Genomic DNA, 18316 nt, shown 5'->3' with positions numbered 1-18316 from the left:
GGTACTTTTGACCTGGGTTGGAAACAGGATACTGGGCTAGATGGAGCCATTGGTCTGACCCAGTATCACTATTATTATGTTCTTATGTATAATATGCAAAATTCAAAACAAAAATGGAATTCAGACTTCAATTCTAAATATAAAATGTGTCCTCAGTATTTGATATTGTATTTGATGTTTCCAAAAATGGCTATAAATCAAATAAATTCAATGAAGGATTGAAACATCTGCAGAGAGGAAGGACCTCAGACTATATCTTTGTATCACATACCAGCCAATGGCCGTTCAGCTGATACAGATTGTGGTTTTAATCATTAGTCCTTCTCCACCACCTCGTGCAAATCAATGTGTTTAAATAATTATAAAAAAACAGTCCATCTATAATTTAAATATTTAAATACTGGAAAATATGTGAAAAGCCACTTATCTTAGTGGTAATATAGACAGATCATTTCAGGACTGAGAATCTTTATATACCGCATATACAGCCAAAAAAGAATCAAACTAAAAGAGTCAAAACTAAGAAAAGAACTCTTTAAATAGAAAAAGAAAAGAAGAGAGAAGAAAAGTAGCATTCCTAATATATAATATTATATAACAATCTAAATTAATATAATTAATTAAATGAAAAATATAAAAATATATAAATGCAGATTGAAGTCCCGAATTCGCAACCCTTCAGTTCACAAAGGCCAATTGAAAAAAATGTGCCATTAAATGTCTTTTAAAATTTTGTAAAGATTCTTTCTTTCTCAATTCTACAGGCAAATTATTCCATAAAATTGGAACTATATAAAATAACACAATTTCTATATCATCATTCAATGATCTTTTTTTTTTTTATTTTATTTAGTTTTTAATGCCAACAAAAAGTGCAATACAATTTGCATACAAATAATAATAATCAAATAAGCACTTATAAACAATCAGAATCTATACAAAAGATAAAAATTCCCTCCCCCATCCATCATTACCATCAGGAATAATACCAAAACAAAAGATATACTCCCCTCCCGCATCCACCCCCCCTTGATGTGTGGGTGCAATACAATGGAAAATAAAGATAAAGGGCAACTATAACAAATCTACAAAAGACATCAATGACCCCAAACTAATTTGAATATCTTATTATGCCCCAGCAAGTCAGCATTCATTTTCTCATACTTATAAGTTAAGCATAAGCTCGCCCACCAGAAAGGAAAACTAAGGCGATCCCAATTTTTTCAATTGCGAGTAATCATTTGCATGGCTATCCCGGTCATAATTAGGAAAAGCCAGCGTTTATAGCGGTCCATGGGGGGCTTAATATGCAATAACATTCCACATATAACTACCTCATACGTCAATGGAATTGATACCTCCAGTATATTATCTGTCCCCATATTGACTTCCAAAAGTATCAAAGGACAATAGAACAGCAGATGATCCAGTGTCCCTACATCAAGATGACAGTGCCAGCATCTATTAGATTTAGAACTGTCTAATTTTTGTAAACAAACAGGGGTCCAGAAACTTCTATGTAACAAAAAAACCATGTTTGTCTCATAAATGCTGATGATTCAATGATCTTAATAATCGCCTAGGCACATAGAATAAAAACTAAGTTAGAGAGATAAGCATTTGTAACTCAAATAATGCTCTATGTGCCAACATCAAAATTTTAAATTTAATCCTAAATTCCATTGGTAACCAGTGGAATTTTAAATACAAAGGAGTCACATGATCACAAATATGTGCATGGGTCCGTGTGATACAAATGTGAATAGTGTTTTTTGCTCTCTCTGAAGAAATAAAACAAAGATTTTGAACATTGTTGGTTTCCACATTTTTTGTTTTGTTTGGATTGCCATTTTCTCTGTGGAAACTTGGGTCATTTTCTTTGGGTTTTGTTGTTCTCATGGCCTAACAGCCGAATCGAAGCATTTTGTACTGTTTGTAAGCGCTTTTAATTGCCCTGCTGTTATTCCTGCGTATACTAAATTACCATAATCTAACTTAGATAATACAAAAGCGTGTGGTCATCCTGAAATCTCAAACAGCTCTAAGCTATCTTAATGCCCAAAATCCTTTAGCAACTAGTGACGAGACCGGTTCTTCAAAATTCAAATGAAAATCAATTATATTTCCCAGATACTTAAAGCTATTTACCATCATGAAGGTAAACTTTCCTCCTCCTGGTCACCTGTTTGTGGACAGTCCCTTCTTGGAAGAGCTTAAAATCTAACTTGGACAGACAGACATGACATAGAGGGTTGGAGATGCAGAACCCAAGATGAGAAGAGTTGAAATTAGTCCCAAAGAGGTGAGCTTTTAACTAGGACTTGAACACTGCCAGAGATGGAGCCTGTCATAGGGATTCAGGTAGTTTGTTCCAGTCATACAGCGCAGCAAGAGAAAAGGGACAGAGTCTGGATTTAGCCGAGGAAGAGAAAGGCACAGATAGGAGGGACTTACCAGTTGAGTGGAGCTCGGGGGAGGGAACATAGGGGGAGAGAAGGGAAGAAAGATAATGAAGGGAAGCTAAGTGAATGCATTTGAAGGACAGTAAGAGGAGTTTGAATTGTATTCGGAAAAGAATGGGAAGCAAATAAAGTGACTTTAGGAGAGAAGTAAAGTGAGTATAGCGGCTCTCATGGAATATGAGTTGTGCAGCCAAATTCTGGACGGATTGAAGGGGAGAAAGACAGCAGAGCAGAAGACGTGAGAGTAGCAAGTTGCAGTAATCTAAGCGTGAGGAGATGAGAACATGGATAAGGGTTTTGGTAGTGTGCTCAGAGAGGAAAAGTCAGATTTTGGTAATATTATACAGGAAGAAGCGGTAAGTTTTAGCGATATGTTTTATCTGGGTGTACATAACTCATAGGTTTCAGCCATGGCCTCCCCAAAAATTGGCAATCAGAAGTATGGCTCTTCTGACTCCCCCATCTACCACCTCCCTGCCACTGTAATTTAAAATCTTTGGGCAGCTGGCAGCACAATGAAGTGAATCTCCTGCTGTTGGCCTGCCCCGGAAGTGTTCTTTCTATAGCATCCTGCTTATGTAGGATGAGGAAGTGCTGCAGAAAGAACACTTCCAGGGCAGGCCAACAGCAAGCGGCTCGCTTTGTTATGTCGCCGGCTGCCCGAAGATTTCTAAATTACAGCAGCAGAGAGGTGGTAGATGGAGGAGTCAGGAACTGGGAAAAGGTCATACCACAGGATCCAGATGAGGGGGGTGGGGGGAGGCTGGGGTTGGGAAGGAGGGAAGGACAGATGCTGCACAGACTGTGACAGAGGTGGGTTTAGGGGGTTGGGAAAGCAATAAGGACAGCTATTGATAGCAAGAGCTGGGGTGTTGGGAAAGCAGGGAAGGATAGATGCTGCATGGGCTGGGAGGGGGTTGGGAAGGACGTTGGGAAGGACAGATATTGCACGGGCTGGGGGTTAGGAAGGGAGGGAAAGAAAGATGCAAGGGTGGGGTGGTGGGATGGGAGGGAAAGAGAGATGCTGCTGGTGGGTGAGGGAAGAGAATAAGAGAATTGTTAGACATAAGTGTGTGGAGTGGGAGGGAAAGAGACATGGTATATATGGAGAAAAGAAGAAAGAGGAAAAATTGTTAGATGTGATTGTGGTGGGAGGAGGAAGGGAGAAACGTTACACTGGGAGGGAAGAGAGATGACTCAAAGAAGGGAGCGATGTCAGATTCCGGAGAAGGGTGATGGAAGGAGGAAAAAGAGAGATGTCAGATCTCTGGAATGGGAAGGGGAAAGAAATTCCTCACCCATTAGAGCAGTGGTCTCAAACTCTCGGCCCGGGGGCCACATGCGGCCCGCCAGGTACTATTTTGAGGCCCTCGGATTGTTTATCATAATCACAAAAGTAAAATAAAACAGTTTATTGATCATATGTCTCTCTAGCTATAAATTACAATATTATTATTAAGACTTAGCCAAAAGGAAAGATTTATAAACTATAAGAGGTTTACCTCATGCATAATTGTCATTTCTTTAATAAGACATTAACTATTTTTTTTTCTGAGGCCCTCCAAGTACCTACAAATCCAAAATGTGGCCCTGCAAAGGGTTTGAGTTTAAGACCACTGAATTAAAGCAATCTTATATTATCAAGTTTGGTAAATGTTAACAGCATTAAGAAATACTTTTTAAATTTTTGTGTGCTCATAGATACTTCAACAGGGTGCCATGCAACGATTCGAAGTTGCTGATACTGCAGGTTCTTAATCACAGCACATAATCATGAGCGCTAAGGCTTCTGTTAAACATTGAATTGTTCATACAGCTCTTCAGAAAAGGACTGGCACTTATCTGAAGTGGTATATCTTGGCTCCAGCACAAACTGTTTTGTTAGAGCTATGTCAGGAAGCCGAATGAAAAGTCTCTTTAATTTGCCATTTTCTTTGCTTTAAATGTGTTGCCTGAATACTCTGACTCTGACACTTATAGTTTGAAAAAAAGACGCCCCGGGCGTCAGAGTCAGAGGATGGAGGGTCGCTCCTGTCCATGCAGAGCCGTTAGCTAATTGGCTGCCAGGAGTTCTTGTGGTCCCGTGAGAATTCAAAGCAGCCAATTAGCTAGCAGCTCTGCGTGGGCAGGAGCGAAGGAAGGTTGATCCTGCCACAGTTCACCGCTGCACTACCAGGGACTTAACAGGTACGCGGAGGGGGCAGGAGGAAGATATAAGTTGTTTAAAGTCAGCCAAGTCAAGAGACTGAAGGGATCCCTCCTGTCCCGGCCCACTGCTGGACCACTAGGGAATTAACAGGTATTGGGGGGGGGGGAGGGGGGAGGTGGCAGGAGGGAGATAAAAATTGTTAAAGTTGGCTGGGGCAGGAGACGGGAGGAATTGCTCCTGTCCTGTCCCTCTGCTGGACCACCAGGTCTTACCGCAGGCCCAGCAAGGGCCTGCAACAGGTTCGGGAGGGAGGCAGGTCAGCACAGACCCGAATATAAACCAAAACACCCATTTTTGGTCCATATTTTTGATCCATATATACAGTAGGCTAGAGCAGGTTATGCAGCAACCAACTCTGGGGTTAAGAAAGCTAAGTACTTTTCCAAGTTTATTAGGAACTTTTTATCCCATTTATCAATTAAAAAGTCAAAGTAATGAATTTATAAAGGGGTTAAGGAAAACTGGAACAATATTTTAACTATTGTAAAACTCTGTATCCATATACTTACCCAGGCCCTCATTTTCCTGGACTTCAAATAGAGTTAGTGCTTTTTCGCACACAGGTGGGTTATCGTTTATGTCTAACACATTAACTTGAATTTTTATAGGTACATCCAGCATATTTCCAAATGTATCTTTCACAACTGCAAAAAACACATACTAAAACAAGACATTTACAATTAGGAATATCATTATTTTTCAAATGCACAAAAGACCTCCAAAGATGTTAATATTCTAAGGAACCGTTTTACTAAGCTGCGGCAAAGTGTGTGGGCACTTACTGCCATCTATCTTGTGGGCTGTAAGGAGTCACATGCTATTCCTGTGCTAAACAGCTGGCACGCAATAATGTAGCTGCGCTGATTAGAACAAGAATGCCCACTCTGCGCCCCCAAATATACCCTCTCAAAAAAAAAAAAATTGACCATGTTTTTAGCACTTGTTCAGAAGAGGTTATCAGATCGGGATGGTGTGGAATGAAGGAGGGGACTCTTCTTGAAACAGCCTTTTGGCGAAACATGTCGAATTGACAGGTCCCTTCCCGATACATGCAACTTAATAAGCAAAGATAAGTTTTAAACTTTATATAATATTATTGAGTAATTTTGAAAGAGCACGGAGTATTTAAAAAGAATAAAATATAAAAAATTTATAGAAAAGTGAGTCTCATGACGATGCCAGTGCCGAAAATATATCTTAGCCCTTGAAAACACTTGGCTATTGACTGGCACTTCTGAAGACCTCGAAAAAATGCTAAAAAAATGTTAACATAAGCTTGTATGATATTGCTTGATTGCGTTGGATGTATAAATAGGTAGCAGCATCTATATAACATTGGCTACATGAAAATACTGTTTAGCACATGGTTAGCACGTGCACATTTTGCACATGCTGCAGGATATCTACAGTAAGTGTGTCCCACCATTTCAAGCTGCGTTAGTTGTGCATTAGTAGCTAAAACAGCTTAGTAAAGGAGCCTCTTAATGGTTTATGCAGTTAATTCTGGAGTTAACTACATGAGTCGCTGAAACTGGAAATTTGGAGCCTTTTCCCACATAACCAATGGCTGGACAACTTGATATTTATTTATTTATTTAGATTTTTATCCCATCCTCCCAGTAGCTCAGAATGGTCTACAAGCAAACATTCACAGTGGAGCATATTTGGACAATACAGAGACTATTCAGTAGTTTAAATACGTTTGGTCAATACAAGACTATACAGTAGTTTAGTACAAGGACTACCGTATTTTCGCGGATATAACGCGCACCATTGTAAAACGCGCACAGGGGTATAGCGCGCAGAAATCACGATGATATGTACAAAAACTTTTTTATACCGCGCTCAGGCATATAACGCGCATGCTGCCCGACTCTCCTCTGGCCACCCCGACTCTCCTTTCGCCCTCCCCGACTCTCATCTGGTTGCCCCGACTCACCCTGACTTTCGGTGCACTGCCCCGACTCTCCTCTGGTTGCCCCGACTCACCCTGACTTTCGGTGCACTGCCCCGACTCTCCTCTGGTTGCCCCGACTCACCGTTCACCCGCCCTGACTTTCGGTGCACTGCCCCGCCTCTCCGTGCCTGTCCCCCTTGAAGTCCTGTCCCCCCTTGAAGGTCTGCCTGTCCCCCCTTGAAGGTCTGCCTGTCCCCCCTTGAAGTCCTGTCCCCCTTGAAGGTCTGCCTGTCCCCCTTGAAGATCTGCCTGTCCCCCCTTGAAGTCCTGTCCCCATTCTGAAAGCCTGATGCCCCCCCTCGACGTCCGATTCTTCTCCCCCCTCGGCAGGACCACTCGCACCCCCACCCCGAAGGACCGCCGACTCCCCGACAATATTGGGCCAGGAGGGAGCCCAAATCCTCCTGGCCACGGCGACCCCCTAACCCCACCCCGCACTACATTACGGGCAGGAGGGATCCCAGGCCCTCCTGCCCTCGACGCAAACCCCCTCCCCCCAACGACCGCCCCCCCCCAAGAACCTCCGCCCGTCCCCCAGCCGACCCGCGACCCCCCTGGCCGACCCCCACGACACCCCCCACCCGCCTTCCCCGTACTTTGTGTAGTTGGGCCAGAAGGGAGCCCAAACCCTCCTGGCCACGGCGACCCCCTAACCCCACCCCGCACTACATTACGGGCAGGAGGGATCCCAGGCCCTCCTGCCCTCGACGCAAACCCCCCTCCCTCCAACGACCGCCCCCCCCCCAAGAACCTCCGACCGACCCGCGACCCCCCTGGCCGACCCCCCCACCCCCCTTCCCCGTACCTTTGGAAGTTGGCCGGACAGACGGGAGCCAAACCCGCCTGTCCGGCAGGCAGCCAACGAAGGAATGAGGCCGGATTGGCCCATCCGTCCTAAAGCTCCGCCTACTGGTGGGGCCTAAGGCGCGTGGGCCAATCAGAATAGGCCCTGGAGCCTTAGGTCCCACCTGGGGGCGCGGCCTGAGACACATGGTCGGGTTTGGCCCATGTGCCTCAGGCCGCGCCCCCAGGTGGGACCTAAGGCTCCAGGGCCTATTCTGATTGGCCCACGCGCCTTAGGCCCCACCAGTAGGCGGAGCTTTAGGACGGATGGGCCAATCCGGCCTCATTCCTTCGTTGGCTGCCTGCCGGACAGGCGGGTTTGGCTCCCGTCTGTCCGGCCAACTTCCAAAGGTACGGGGAATGGGGGTGGGGGGGTCGGCCAGGGGGGTCGCGGGTCGGTCGGAGGTTCTTGGGGGGGGGCGGTCGTTGGAGGGAGGGGGGTTTGCGTCGAGGGCAGGAGGGCCTGGGATCCCTCCTGCCCGTAATGTAGTGCGGGGTGGGGTTAGGGGGTCGCCGTGGCCAGGAGGGTTTGGGCTCCCTTCTGGCCCAACTACACAAAGTACGGGGAAGGCGGGTGGGGGTGTCGTGGGGGTCGGCCAGGGGGGTCGCGGGTCGGCTGGGGGACGGGCGGAGGTTCTTGGGGGGGGGGCGGTCGTTGGGGGAGGGGGTTTGCGTCGAGGGCAGGAGGGCCTGGGATCCCTCCTGCCCGTAATGTAGTGCGGGGTGGGGTTAGGGGGTCGCCGTGGCCAGGAGGGTTTGGGCTCCCTCCTGGCCCGATATTGTTGGGGAGTCGGCGGTCCTTCGGGGTGAGGGTGCGAGTGGTCCTGCCGGGGGGGGGATGTATCGGACGTCGGGGAGTCGGCCGGGTAAGAGGGCTTGGGCTCCCTCTTGCTCCGATCGTGGATGCGGGTGCGGGTGGGAGCGCGTGCGAGCGGTCGTTCGGGGTGGGGGTGCGAGCGGTCCTGCTGGGGGGGTGAATCGGGCGTCGGGCGGGGTGGGAACTATGTTTAAAAACTTTTGTATACCGCGCTCAGGCATATACCGCGCGAGGGGTATGCGCGGTACGTAAAATCACGTATAACGCGCGCGTTATATCCGCGAAAATACGGTATACAGTAATTTAAGTAGAGGTTTCAAAGGGGGAGAGAGGTTGGAGGAGGGTTAAAGGGGGAGAGGCGTAGGCTGGTTGAATTTTAGTTGAAGAGGAGAGTCTTTACCGCTCTCTGGAAGGTCATTAATGTAAGTTATGAAGGAAGCAAGCCAGAAGGTATTCCATGGATCAAAGTCAAACATTAAGCAGATTACATCAATATTCAGCGCTATCCAGTTAAATATGGGGTCCTTTTACTAAGGCGCACTAACCGATTTAGCGCGCGCTAACCAATATGGCATGTGCTAAATGCTAAGGCGCTCATTATATTCTATGGGCACCTTAGTATTTAGCGCGCGCTAAATTGGTTAGCGCGCCTTAGTAAAAGGAGCTCTTTATTCTTGTAAGTAGGATACACAACAATACCTGTCTTTACTTAAACAAATAAAATAGGACTGCCTATTCAGAGTCCTGCTTAAATGGATGCACACAATATAACACGGCAGACCTCCACGAATGTCCTCAAGTTACTGTACTGCCCAGCCTTGCCCTTTATGAATGTATTGTGTAATATTGTATTGTATCATCAAATGGACTGTTCCAATGTAACATTTGTGAATGTTGGCTTGCAACCCGTTCTGAGCTCCTGGGAGGACGGGATAGAAATCAAATTAAATTAATAAATAAATAGTACAACTGCAAGGAAAAACTAAAATTATATTTCTAGTCAAACAAGCAGCAAAATAATATATACCATAACTATTTAATACACAAAACACAACAGATTTATTAATAAATTGAACTGCAAGGTTAAAAGATATATGAAGGGTGACAGACTACTAATTCCTTTTAGTGTTAATGAATGTGGACTGAGTGATATCTCTTTACTTTTCTTTTATATTCTTTATTCATTTTAAAACATACACAAAGTGCAGTACAAAAATACAACAATTGGTACCATAGACAGCACCTTCTCCCCCCCTCCCCCCCTCTCACCCATCCTGGATGTGTATACAATTCTATTAAAAATGAAAGGCTTGTACTAGTGAATAGTTGTTACAAAATCTGCTAATGGGCCCCAAATCTCCTTAAATTTTTTACAATGACCAGTTATTTACGAATACATAAGTTCATATCAATAGAATAAGCATAGGGATTCCCATCAAAAGATATGATTCAGTCTATCCCAATTCTTCCAATTTTTTGTGATCATCTGTATAGCAATCCCAGCCATAGCAAGAAGTAATCTATTCTTAGCTGCAGAAATTGGAGACTTGGATTGTAATATAGTTCCGAATAGAACAATATCATATGACATTGGAATGGAAGTATCCAATATCCTATTAATTGTAACCCATATCGACTTCCAGAAGCTGAGTATTAAGGGGCAATAGTACAACAGGTAATCCAGCAAATTTTTGCAAACCAACAGGGGTCAAAAAAATCCTATATAACAGAAAAAACCAAGTTTGTCTCATAGATGCTGACGCTGTACATCTCATCCTCCAAGACCAAATCCGTGGCCATTGAGCAGCATAAATCTCTTGTTTTACTTCAATGCTCCAAATATCCTTTAAGCTCATTTTTGGTTTCTTATTCAAATATTATGATATTAATTTATACCACTTGGCGGCCTGGTGCCCTAGGAAATCTGTCTGGAAACATAGGCCTGGTAAGCTATACTGATTATTTAAATTTCGCTAATCAGGGAACCCTTTCTTTACTTTTTAAAAACGGCATTCCATTCCTGTTCAATTATGATTTATTCATTTGTATTTGAACACCACTTAAATCCTTAATTGGTAAAAGCAGGATATCAAGTCATAATAATAATTCTATAACTTAGAAGCTCATATTACAGTACATGCACATCATAAGCTAAGGATCGGATTCAGTAAATGGCACCAAAATGTGAATGCTGTAAAAAATCCATGCTAAGCGTAATTCTGGAAAGGGCACTTGCCCTTTAAACAATCATCCTTAGTTCAGATTCCCGCATCCAACTTTGGGCCCAAAGATAAAAGCTGGAACCTGGAGAAAATCCTGGCATAAGTTGAGCGTGGATCCCTCAAATTCTATAATGCTGCACGTATCTTGTAACAATGCCCCAACCCACCCATGCCCCTCCTGTGGCCCCTCCCTTTTGAGTTGCATGGTATGGATTCTGGGCATGCAGTGTTATAGAATAGTGCCAGAAGCGCATGCAAAACTTAACTGACACCAATTAACCAAATTTCCAAGTTTATTTAAAAATTTGTTAAACTGCCTATGCAAAGTTTCTAAGTGGTGTACAATAAAATTAGGTTTAGACTTATACAATCTTCATAAGATTTAAATAACATTGTTATTGGTGTTTATTGGCTCATTAAAAATTTGAGATGCCTGTGCATCTCAGGATCATGCCCAAATTTGGGTATAGAAACGCCCTTTATTGAATCCAGGCATAAATGTTTAGAATACTAGCATTTACATGCACATGTGCGCACTAATTTTAGGTACCTTGTTATAGAGTTGCCCTCGTATAATCCAGATCTAGATCAATCCAGAGTTTATGTTTATTGAGAGCTTCTATTCCTCTACTAATGACTGGGGATTCAATTCAGAGCGGTTTACATGAGCTTCTGTAGAGATGTTATCATACAGAGTTACAAAGAGCTTCTGTGAGGAGTTACACTACATGGGCTGTATACTGAAATACATGGAACTCTGTGGTGGTGTTACAATACAGAGTTATTAATACCGGCATGATTATGCCATAATCAGTCATCCTGCTTATGTTACTGGCACATTGATCATCCTACCATCACACCTGTATATCAAATCAGTCGTCCTATATACATGCACATGAGAAGGCCCAGATGGCTGTTTCACTTAAGAAATTGGATTAGGAATGACAGTTACCTACATAAAAGTTTTAAGACTACAAATATAAATATTGATAAAAACAGGGTTGAGCTTGCCTGACCAATCTCCCGGAGGGGCAACTAAAAGGGAAAAAGGAGGAAAGGGAAGAAATAGAAGAACGTCTGACTGTTGCAGTTGTCCAGGTTTTGCTGCGTCCGGTAGAACAGACATTTCAGCCATCATGCTGTGGCTTTCTTCAGGGTATGCTGTGAGGTCTGCAGTTTATCATTTTATATAGTGGATCCTCTAACCTGATAGGCTAGGGTTTGAGGTGACTGTGGCTGGAAAGCCTGTTGGTCATGAATTTGAATTTAGGTGGGAAAGTTTGTTGGTCACATTTTAAAATTCTGTCAGAATAGAGACTGGAAACTTTGAGACGGAGGGAGAAGGCGTTTGTCCTCAGCCCCAGTACTCTACGTTAAATTTCTTTTGGATGAGCTTAGTAACATAGTAAATGACAGCAGATAAAGACCTGAATGGTCCATCCAGTCTGCCCATAGAAACATGACAGCAGATAAAGGTCAAAAGGCCCATCTAGTCTGCCCATCCATAGTAACCATTATCTCTTTCTCTCTCTGAGAGATCCCAAGTACCTATCCCAGGCCCTCTTGAATAAGTTATACTTATTAAAAAATACATGATTAGATTAACTTGTCTCTTCTTTGATATTTTTGGACCTTAGACTGTAAAGTCTAGTATTGTCCTAGGTTCCAAATGCTGAAGTTGCCATCCAAGCTCATTCCAGCCTATCCAATCATCCCGTTGTTTGCAGGACATCTACCATAAAGTCTGGCCAGTAACATCCTCCTGTTCCATATTAGTGGAGTTCACATTGATGCCCACCCCATCCCATCCTACACCAAATCACCATATATGGAACACAGACCGTACAGATCTGTCCAATACCAGCCTTAGTTCTGTACTTTACATTTTTTGTTTTCTAATTAGAGATCCTCTATTTTTATCCCACACTTTTTTGAATTCCATCACCGTTTTTCCTCTAAGTTTCCATCACCCCTTTCCTCGGGAGGGCATTCCAAGCATCTACCACCCTCTCCGTGAAGAATTTCCTAACATTGCTTCCTCCCTGTAATCTCAAATTATGCCCTCTAGTTTCACCATTTTTCTTCTGCCATGCTTTGTTTATGGAGAGCCCTGTATCTCCACTGAAGTTATTGGGGTGTCTTGCTATCTCTATTGACTCTTTGAGACTTTTCAGCCACCAGCAGTCTTCTTTCTCCACAACTTTTGTGTTCTCAAATCCAGTCGTATGACTAGTTTCCTTGGCATAAGAACATAAGAACATAAGCAGTGCCTCAGCTGGGCCAGACCAGAGGTCCATCATGCCCAGCAGTCCATTCACACGGCAGCCCATCAGGTCCAGGACCTGTATAGTAATCCTCTATCTATACCCTTCTTTCCCCTTTTCCTTCAGCAAATTGTCTAATCCCTTCTTGAACCCCAATACCGTACTCTGTCCTATCACATCCTCTGGAAGCGCATTCCAGGTGTCCACCATCCTCTTGGTAAAGAAGAACTTCCTAGCATTGGTTCTGAATCTGCCCCCACTTAACTTTTCCGAATGCCCTCTCATTCTTGTAGTTTTTGAAAGTTTGAAGAATCTGTCCCTCTCCACTTTCTCTATGCCCTTCATGATCTTGTAAGTCTCTATCATGTCCCTTCTAAGTCTCCGCTTTTCTAGGGAAAAGAGCCCCAGTTTCTCTAATCTTTCAGCATATGAAAGATTTTCCGTGCCTTTTATCAATCGTGTTGCTCTTTTCTGAACCCTCTTGAGTATCGCCATATCCTTCTTAAGGTACGGCGACCAATACTGGACGCAGTACTTCAGATGTGGGCGCACCATTGCCCGATACAATGGCAGGATAACTTCTTTTGTTCTGGTTGTAATACCTTTCTTGATAATACCTAGCATTCTATTCGCCTTCTTAAAGGCCGCTGCGCACTGTGCCGACGGCTTCATTGTCTCGTCCACTATTACCCCCAAGTCCTTTTCTTGGGTACTTTCACCCTTTACCAGCCCTCCCATCGTAAAGCTGTACCTCGGGTTTCTGTTTCCTACATGCAAGACTTTACATTTCTCTACATTAAACTTCATCTGCCATCTCGTCGCCCACTCTCCTAGTTTGTTCAGGTCCCTTTGTAAATCTTCGCAGTCCTCTTTAGTCCTCTGGTGTCGTCTGTGAATTTTATTATTTCACACTTTGTCCCTGTTTCTAGATCATTTATAAATACATTGAACAGCAGCGTTCCAAGTACTGACCCCTGCAGAACACCACTCATGACCCTCCTCCAGTCCGAGTAGTGGCCCTTCATTCCTACCCTTTGCTTTCTACCCGCCAACCAATTTTTGATCCATCTGTGTACGTCTCCTTCTGTGTACGTCTCCTTCCACCCCATGGTGTCTCTTGTGCTCTTTCAGCCTTACCTCTATAGTGCGTCCAATTTCAGCAATGTAAGATTGGTCACAGCTGCATGGGATTTCATACACTCAAGGGGTTAGGAGCAGAGGTAACTGGTCTTTCAAATGTGTGAGTGTGGGTGCAAGTTTCTGTGGTGCACTGTAGGCTGTTTTGAAGTTATTTTTCTTTAATACAACAAGGACTGGAGCCAAGGACAAATGCCTTCTCCTTCCATCTCAAAGTTTCCAGCCTCTATTCTATGAAGGGGTGCCTATGTGGAACCTATTCTCTAACAGAAGTGGGCATCTGAATGCTAGCATAACCATTTATATGTGATTAGGCATGAGCACGATCCATATTCCATTCATATTAAATGTCCTTATACATATTTTACAAAAAGTTCCATGGTCAGAAGCACCAATTTCTATCCACACATACCATACAAAATGAGATATTAAACATGTTAAAGCAATACTCTAGTAGAGTTCAGTTTTTCATATGGCACATTCTGTGCTTTGTGCTAGGATGTTAAACCTCCCCCCCCCCAGTCAGATAGTGTGAGAATCTGCTAAGGACTAAGGGCCTTTTTTTTTTTTTTTTTATCAAGCCACAGGGATTCAAAACAAAGTTAGACAAGTTCCTGCTGAACGCTAGTCTCAGTTATGGCACTGGCCTTTGACCTAAGGGCCGCTGCGTGAGCGGATTGCTGGGCAAGATGGACCACTGGTCTGACACAGAAGTGGCAATTCTTATGTTCTTATGTGTGTGTGTATATATATATATATATGTGTGTGTGTGTGTGTGTATATATAATTTTTATTTTTAACTGTTATTTTTGTTTTCTTGAATGCATTGATGTTATAGGTTTTCCATATATAGTACAGTATGCTTTAAATTAAGCACGGGTTTTTGCCTTCATTGAACTGGATGGCTAGATAACACCTACCGAAATCTTGCTTTATTTAATGGTTTACCATATACTCAGAGTAAAATAGTAAAAATCGCAATGCTTTATTGTTGGTAAATGCTGGTCAACATGCAACATGCCCATTAATACATTACTTTTGAGCCTATGAAAGTATTTTTTTATCTTCTCTGTTCAGAAAACAGATGATGCAGTTTGCTAAGAGACAACCATGGTAGAGCTTAGGCAGCAATAAAATGTTTAGTAGACTGACAAATATTTTCTGATATCAAATTGCGGGACTGCTGGTTTCTTTCTTGGGCACACATTACTTTTGGTGGCCAAACATGACACTCTCTATCTCATTTCCAAGCAATTCAAATGATTCTGAAGTGATGTTAGATGGGTCTGATAAGATGTTAGGTGTGGTGGTAGTGAGCTAGCTCGTCCATAAGAGTGTTTCTGAAGAGGGAGGGATTATAAAGCTGAGTAGATTGGCTGTATGATTTTTATCTGTCATCAAGTTCTCTGTTTTAGTTATTCATTTTATATGTAGAGGCTTGTTAGGAAATAAGAATACACCCACCCTTGAGCAAGCGAGAGAGCAAAGATAAAGAGGCCAAAGATCCCTGTGGAGGTAGAAGACCACTCCCTTCCTGAATGCAATAAAACCAGGTAAAACCTCACGAGAAGACTGTAGCTGACATTTTTTGTCGATGTGGAAAATAAGCAGAATACGCATTGTGCTTATTTGTCAACAGTTGTGGGTTGCTATTGAAACTGAGTAGGTTTGCCACCTCATACCAATCAACCCAAAGAAATGGATCAGATGATCTGGGTTTCAAATGGAGTTATAGGTCTAGCTTTCATTAAAAAAAAAAAAAAAAAAGAATAGATCAGACACTTCAGGTCAGTGTTGATGATATGGTAACCCTAAGCAGGAAATATAGAATAGAAGCAGGCAGAGAGAGGAAGAATTTGTTGGTGAGCACTTTGACACACATTCTCCTGGATTCTGTACATGGCACAATCCTGAGATGCATGCCCATCTCAATTGCTTAATGAGCCAATTAACACCAGTAGTTGAACACTAACAATTATTGGTCTCGATTGGGAGTTCCATGCATATCTTGCTGTGCTCTGTTCTATAAAATTGTGTGTACAAAAATCATGGCACACAACCTAAGACATCCACACCTAACTTGTGCATCAGGATTTGCATCAGGTTTTAGTTGGCCTAAATATTTGCAGCCAAAGTTCAGTGTGGGAATCATCTCTAAGCAGTGGCGTAGTGAAGGTGGGAGGTGCCTAGGGAAGAGGCACCCCCGTGTCCTCCCCTCCGCCCCCCCCCCACTCCTTCCATGCCAACCCCCTGTGCTCTCCTCTCCGCCCACCTGCTCCTTCCGCGCCCCTACGCCACACTCAAGCCATCCTTCTCACCCCGTACTTCTAAATCTTCTCTAGCGCGTGCAGCTTCTCTGCCTGCTGCTCGCGTTGGCTTTCCCTTTGATGTCACTTCCTGGCCCCGAAACCCAGAAGTGATTTCGACGGGAGCCAAGCCTGCACGAGTAAAAGGCTAGAGTAGTTGTTCGCACTGGCAAAGATTTAAAGAGGTACGATGTGGGGGGGGGAAGGGAGGGTGTGAGCATGGCATGGGGAGGCGGAGAAGTGCCCCACACTCCCCCTTACTACGCCAAGGCCTCTAAGCCAGGAGTGGGCAACTCCGGTCCTCGAGGGCCGGAATCCAGTCGGGTTTTCAGGATTTCCCCAATGAATATGCATTGAAAGCAGTGCATGCAAATAGATCTCATGCATATTCATTGGGGAAATCCTGAAAACCCAAATGGATTCCGGCCCTCGAGGACCAGAGTTGCCCACTCCTGGCTTAGAGGCAGTGGCGTGGTAAGGGGGGTGTGGGGCACTTCTCCGTCTCCCCATGCCATGCTCACACCCTCCCTCAAGGAACGGAGTTGCCCACCCCTGCTCTAAGCGCTGTTTATGGAATAGTGCTCTGCGCCAATCTTCTTTGGTGCCATATACTAAATCTAGTCCATGATTGCTGTTTAATGCATTTTAATAGTAAATAGGCCCCACTGACAATGATAGGGTCTATGTTAAATAATGTATGTTAAATAATACTAGTGTGTCTTATAATTCAACAATGTGCATTCATTCATTAACCCAGTTTGCTAACTGTAGACTTTTGATTATATGACTTTTGATTATATTATAACGTGCGAAGTTCAAGCTGGGATGCTTTTGCTTTAAGGTACTATCCGGTTTAGCCCCTAAATATATAATTGACCTCTTCCACTTCTCAACCAATAGACACAAGAGAGGTACACACCTGAAGTTCATCTCCCCACCGGTTAGAGGATGTAAATTTAAAAGACACCGTCAACCTCTTCTCTCTTATCAGGCGGCATTATGAGGCAAAGACTTGGAAAAACTAATTATAAACGCAAATAACTATGGTGAATTTAGGAAACACCTAAAGACATACCTGTTCTTGAAATACCTAGGTAGCGAATCTGCACAATCTCCCACCTCAATCCCTCCATCACAACTGTTCCCTTAAACTGCTAGCCACTATTCTTCAACTATGTAAGTTCCACTCTATTTGTAGCATCTTTCTAATCATTGTAAACCGCATAGAACTTCACGGTCCTGTGGTATATAAACTGTTATTATTATTATTAGCCTTGGAATATCAGTTTTAACCAAGTAAATAAATACCTGCCTACTGCTTATTTTCAAAAGAGTTTGCATGATAGGATTGCTCATATGTGCTTACTTGGTCTTTTTCTTCTCTATCCAAAGGTCTAGTCACGTAAATATTTCCATCCTGATCCACTGAGAAAGGCCAATGCCAGATATTCTTCTCTATTTCCAGTAGTTCATACTTTACACCAGGCTCATTCCAGGTCACCTGACATTCCAGGAATAAACAATGACAACAGTTTGAGTTTTGATAGCGCTATAACCCTCTCTTTTACTAAGGCACGCTAGCCGATTTAGCGCTAAATCAACTAGCGTGCCGTAGTAAAACGATCCCTAAATGCTGTCAGTCAAGATGAGGTAGAAAAAAAATCTGAATTTTTGCATCTTATGATTAATTTTTCAAGTCTTACAAATTTATTTTCGGTCATATATATGACTTTTGGGGGTCAAATTCATTTCTTAAATTTGTTGCCACACTAGAAATTTAGGATGTTTTTACTAAAACTGCATTAGGTACTATTGCATGTCTGACACATCAAATAATGGACTTCCGTAGGATGCGCTACAGCCAGGGCAGGATTAATTCTTCAAGGGCACCTAGGCACACAAGTATAATGGGCCCCCTGGCCCTGCCCCGCCCACACCCTGCCCACACCTCATCCCCATTTATTTACCTGTCTTTTTTGTTTTTATGCTTCCTAGGAGAGGCCTTAAGCGCCTGGAGCAATCAGAGCCTTAGGTCCCTCCCCAGCACATCCCAGGATGTACTGCGAAGGGGAAGGCCTGACATTTTGTAAGAGATGGGC

The 18316-nt window shown here is 43.5% G+C and overlaps 1 protein-coding gene across 1 annotated transcript in view; it reads right to left on the bottom strand.

Annotated features, from left to right (window-relative positions):
• CDH17 (cadherin 17) overlaps window positions 1-18316 on the bottom strand; it is a 167670-nt gene that overhangs the window by 85218 nt on the left and 64136 nt on the right. The window contains exons 8-9 of the mRNA XM_033933775.1: window positions 17584-17718; window positions 5181-5331 (exon numbers count right to left, since the gene is read on the bottom strand). Of these exons, the coding sequence (XP_033789666.1) occupies window positions 5181-5331; window positions 17584-17718 (286 nt within the window). The remainder of the gene's footprint in view (window positions 1-5180; window positions 5332-17583; window positions 17719-18316) is intronic.

The sequence above is a fragment of the Geotrypetes seraphini genome, chromosome 2 (genome assembly GCF_902459505.1).
Source record: "Geotrypetes seraphini chromosome 2, aGeoSer1.1, whole genome shotgun sequence".
Lineage (NCBI taxonomy): Eukaryota > Metazoa > Chordata > Amphibia > Gymnophiona > Dermophiidae > Geotrypetes > Geotrypetes seraphini.
Note: the sequence above shows the minus strand (reverse complement) of the source record. Positions and strands in the feature narration are given on the sequence as shown.